At 35.1% G+C, this 4,184-nt stretch overlaps 1 protein-coding gene across 2 annotated transcripts; it reads left to right on the plus strand.

Annotated features, from left to right (window-relative positions):
* Nucleotides 1-837, plus strand: LOC110906245. 2 transcript variants are annotated; one of them, XM_022151443.2, is made up of 2 exons: nt 1-205; nt 398-837. In XM_022151443.2, exons 1-2 carry the CDS (start codon nt 16-18, stop codon nt 763-765), a joined length of 558 nt encoding a protein of 185 aa, XP_022007135.1. In that variant the 5' UTR covers nt 1-15; the 3' UTR covers nt 766-837. The 2 variants fall into 2 exon arrangements, with proteins under 2 accessions (XP_022007135.1, XP_022007134.1); XM_022151442.2 differs by having other exon boundaries at nt 1-837.
* Nucleotides 838-4,184: the final 3,347 nt, after the last annotated feature.

Below are 4,184 nucleotides of genomic sequence, written 5' to 3' on the forward strand. Positions count from 1 at the left end.
TTATCATCTAACAATATGAAAATCCATATACTAGCAAGGGCATACGCGCTAACCATAGAAGTCGGTACCCAAGAAACCATTCTTGAAATCAAGCGAAAGATTGAGCATTGTCTCGGTGTCCCTATATCATCACAAACACTTAGCGTATGTGATTGGGAACTACTCGATGGGCTTGACCTTGACGATTATCCGATTGTCACTGAAGGTACAAAAGTTGATCTCACCATTAATCACATCCCATCTTTAGAAACTCGCAAACAAATCCAAATTACTGTTAAATTCTCGTCTCGAAAGCATAACATAGAAGTAGACCAAATTGAAACCGTAGGGAGTCTTAAAGAAAAGATCCATATTATTGATGGGACACCCATCAAGCAAATGCTGCTTTTCTTTACAGGAGTAGAGATGGATGATGATTTTCGCAAATTGAGCGATTATGGTGTTGGTGACTTCTCGGAAATCATTGTTTTTTTAAAGACCATGAGTCGGTTAGTGGCTGAGCCTCCATCGCGTAAGCTTGGTTTTGTGGTGCAAACGTCGTCAGCTTTGCTTGGCTCGACTTGTCTCCCTGTCGAGATGAAGGATTCGAGCACTGTGACCGAGTTAAGGGAACTACTTTTGGGTAGGAAATTGTTGCCACATGATGACTATATATTCATTCACAAGCAAAGGATCATGCGAGAGAATTGTAGCCTCCGTTGGCATGGTGTGGAAAATGGTGACTCTCTCTATATATTCAAAGGGACGGTTAGTCGTGGTAGCTAGACTATTGACTACCACATGATATGTGTGTATATATATATATACTATGTTATTGACCCGTGTATTACATGGGTTTATGATGCAAAATAATAAAGAGAGATTTTGAGTCCATGTGTTTTAGTAGTTTTATCCATTTGAGTCCAAAATAAAAAAGTTTAACGCCTCGAGTCCCTAACCGTTCATTTTATAACGTTTTGAGTCCAATTTTGTTCATTTATAACATTTTGAGACCGATTTTATTAAAAAAAATTGGACTCAAAGGGTTAAAATTTGGACTCAAAAGGACTCAAAGGATTTATACATTATATGCGTGTAGATTAAATTTTTGAAACCAATGATCTAATTTGCATTAGCTAGCAGTTCCGCAAGAAATACGCAAGAATCAAATGAAGAACCAAAATGACTATACATTAATTAGTTCCTTGATATGGTAAGTCATAATTTTATTTTTATAACACTGTGATTTAAACAGTATAACACAACAATATGTAAAGTATTGATATTTAAATTATAATAAAAGACTCCAATTAATGTCATGTAGCATTTTCTCCTTCAATCTTAAAATTTTTAATTATGCTTTATTATTTATCATTAATCATTAATTCTTATCTTTATTCATATAAATAATTTCAAATAAGATGAAATTTAGTTTAAAAAATCGTTATCATCTATATCCCCTATTTATCCCTACTTAATTTTTCAAATTTCAAATAAATATTATAAAATATTAATATCATATATTATATTATATAATATACACGTTACATATTATATAGTAACAATCCCAGTTTACTTTATTTTAATTAAAATAATAATTATTTACATAAATTGATTTGATAACAAAAATCAATGTTTTTTTTTTCTAAATGAATTTAGTGAATTTCTACAAATTACTAAACACTTGAATATAATTGGTCCTCAGATATTTTAATTAAATTAAAGATTAAATTTCAAATAAATATGATAATATTTTAATATCTATACTACGCTATGCTATGCTATTCTATGCTATGCTATGCTATGCTATTTTATGCTATGCTATGCTATAGTTTAGTTTAGTTTACGTTATTTTAATTAGAGTAAATTGTCACAATCGTCTTTGAGGTTTAGGCATGTTTGTCATTTTCATTCAAAACAACTTTTTTGTATCATATAGTCCTCCACTTTTGGGATTTTTTGCCATTTTCATCCAAACGTCTGACTTTTTTGTCAAAATCGTCCTTGAGATTTGGAATTTTTTGCCATGGATAATAAAAATCAATGTTTATTTTTTTTCAAAATTAATTTAGTGAATCTTCCCTCTATAATTTCACAAAAAAACTTTTGTGAGTTGAAACTACTATTTAATTTTGTATAAGTTATAATAGCAATGTGTACAACTAACTAATGCACACTTCATTTTTCTTTTTGGTTTATTGGTCCATCCAATCATTAGTTCATATATTCCCGTTTTTACCAATTTTTGGTTTGTAACTAAGAGGTGTAATTCAACATTTTACACTTTTCTGACCTATACCTTTTTGTCTTTTTTAATTTTGTCACAACTTTTTTTTTATCCAATACTTTTTCATTTTCAACTTTGTTCACTTTTCATCTTTTACAAATTTGCCGTTTTACTTTTTGGTCTAAATTTTACAGGTTAACACCCCCATCGCGCGTGTGTGGCACAAAGTTTTTACGTTATTTTGTTTTGCAGTTTAACAGCTCTATCGCAATGCACGGGGTGTTATGTCAACTTAGGTTTTCTTTTCTATGGTTTATATTTCAGTTTGATTTTTGCAAGTTAATACGCTAGAACGCGCTTGTATGGTTCAACGTTTTTACGTCTACTATTTTTTCGGTTTAACAACCCCGTCGCAAAGCGCGGGTCGTAAATACTAGTTAGTAATAAAAGTAGTGTTGCAATATAACTTAAATTTGTATCAATGTAACTATATGAATGTAGTATTTATTATAGGAATCCGTTCGAGTAAAATAAATAAATTCTTTTATTAACTTGATTTCAAGAACTAACCAAAATGAAACTGAAATTACTTTACTATTACAACTGATATAAATGAAAAACAAGAACACAACTTTCGAACAAAAACACTGTTCACAGCTAAGGATCGTGTTGAACACGGGTCTCTTAAAACAAATTTCGTGTCTCCTAGGAGAACACGTTTGTTTCCAGGATACAACAGCTAAAGCAGTTGCACTGTCGATCTTTACTCCAACCCGAAGGTGTACCTGAAGCTTAAAGAAGATGAAGAATTCTGTAGAGAGAGTTTGTATTGCTATGAATTTCGGTGTGTCTTCTGCAATAGGGTAGCACCCAATTTATAGTTGCAGGTCTAGACAAAACTGAAAAAATGAATTAAATGGGTGAATTAAGTTGCATTGAACGTCTTCAATGCACTTTAATTCGTTATTTAATTCACAGTCAAACGCATTAACTTCGTTAGTTTCGAATGCTAAAGTGTAACTGCCCAGTGTAATTGCACTGTCATAAATGCTGTAAGCTTCTGCGCGCGTGTGCCATTTTGGCTCAATCCCATGCGCACTTGCGCGCGTGTGCCACGTCACCTGTGAGCCTCTACGAGCACGCCACACAGTCGCGCCATTTTGGCTCACTTTGGTGCACCGCGCACGTCACTTCAGTGGCCATGCTCCATGTGCGAGTGTGCGTCACTATGCCATGTGTACTCACGCGCGTGCGCGCATGACTGCCACGTCATGCGCTACTGTGCGCAGACCCACCAGGGTCATGCGCCTGCATACCACATCGCCAACCACTTGGTCCTTGCAACCCTTGTGCTCCACCACGCGCACGCGGTCAAAAATACAAAGGCGGCTCTCGGCGATGTGAGCGTACGAAGTGCAAAGTGCGCCATCAAAGCGCCACATTGCGCCTCATCGCCCACGCCACGCGCGCGCATGTGCGACCCCTTCGCGAGTACACTTAGTGAGTGCTTCCATGAAATAATAAGGATGAAGAGTTCCTATTTAAATACCCCTTTAAGTTTCATCTCTCCTGCTATGTGGGACAAGATGCCACTTTCCCACCTTTTTCAGCATTCAAGTTTCAAACACCAAACTTTGAGCATCGATATCTCATTCATCTTAGCTCCGTTTTGGACGTGGTTTAGTTTGTTGCGAAGCTCTTCCAACATAGAACACAAACCCACAAATAAATATATAAAATCCGCTCATTTTCTTATATTTATTTCTAGTCCAAAATAGGAAAAAATCATTTTCCTATATATGTGAAAAAAATGCTATTTTCACAAATTTCCAACAATCCCCCACATGAATAGAAATCAATCTATCAAGTTTCAACGATACACGATCAACAGTTGAGTATTGCAAGATAGGTAGGCGTAACATTTGAACCTTCTTTTGTGAAGCATACTTAACCTCCTGGGGTCTTGTAGACGCGGTGT

The sequence above is a fragment of the Helianthus annuus genome, chromosome 12, assembly GCF_002127325.2.
Source record: "Helianthus annuus cultivar XRQ/B chromosome 12, HanXRQr2.0-SUNRISE, whole genome shotgun sequence".
Classification (NCBI taxonomy): Eukaryota; Viridiplantae; Streptophyta; class Magnoliopsida; order Asterales; family Asteraceae; genus Helianthus; species Helianthus annuus.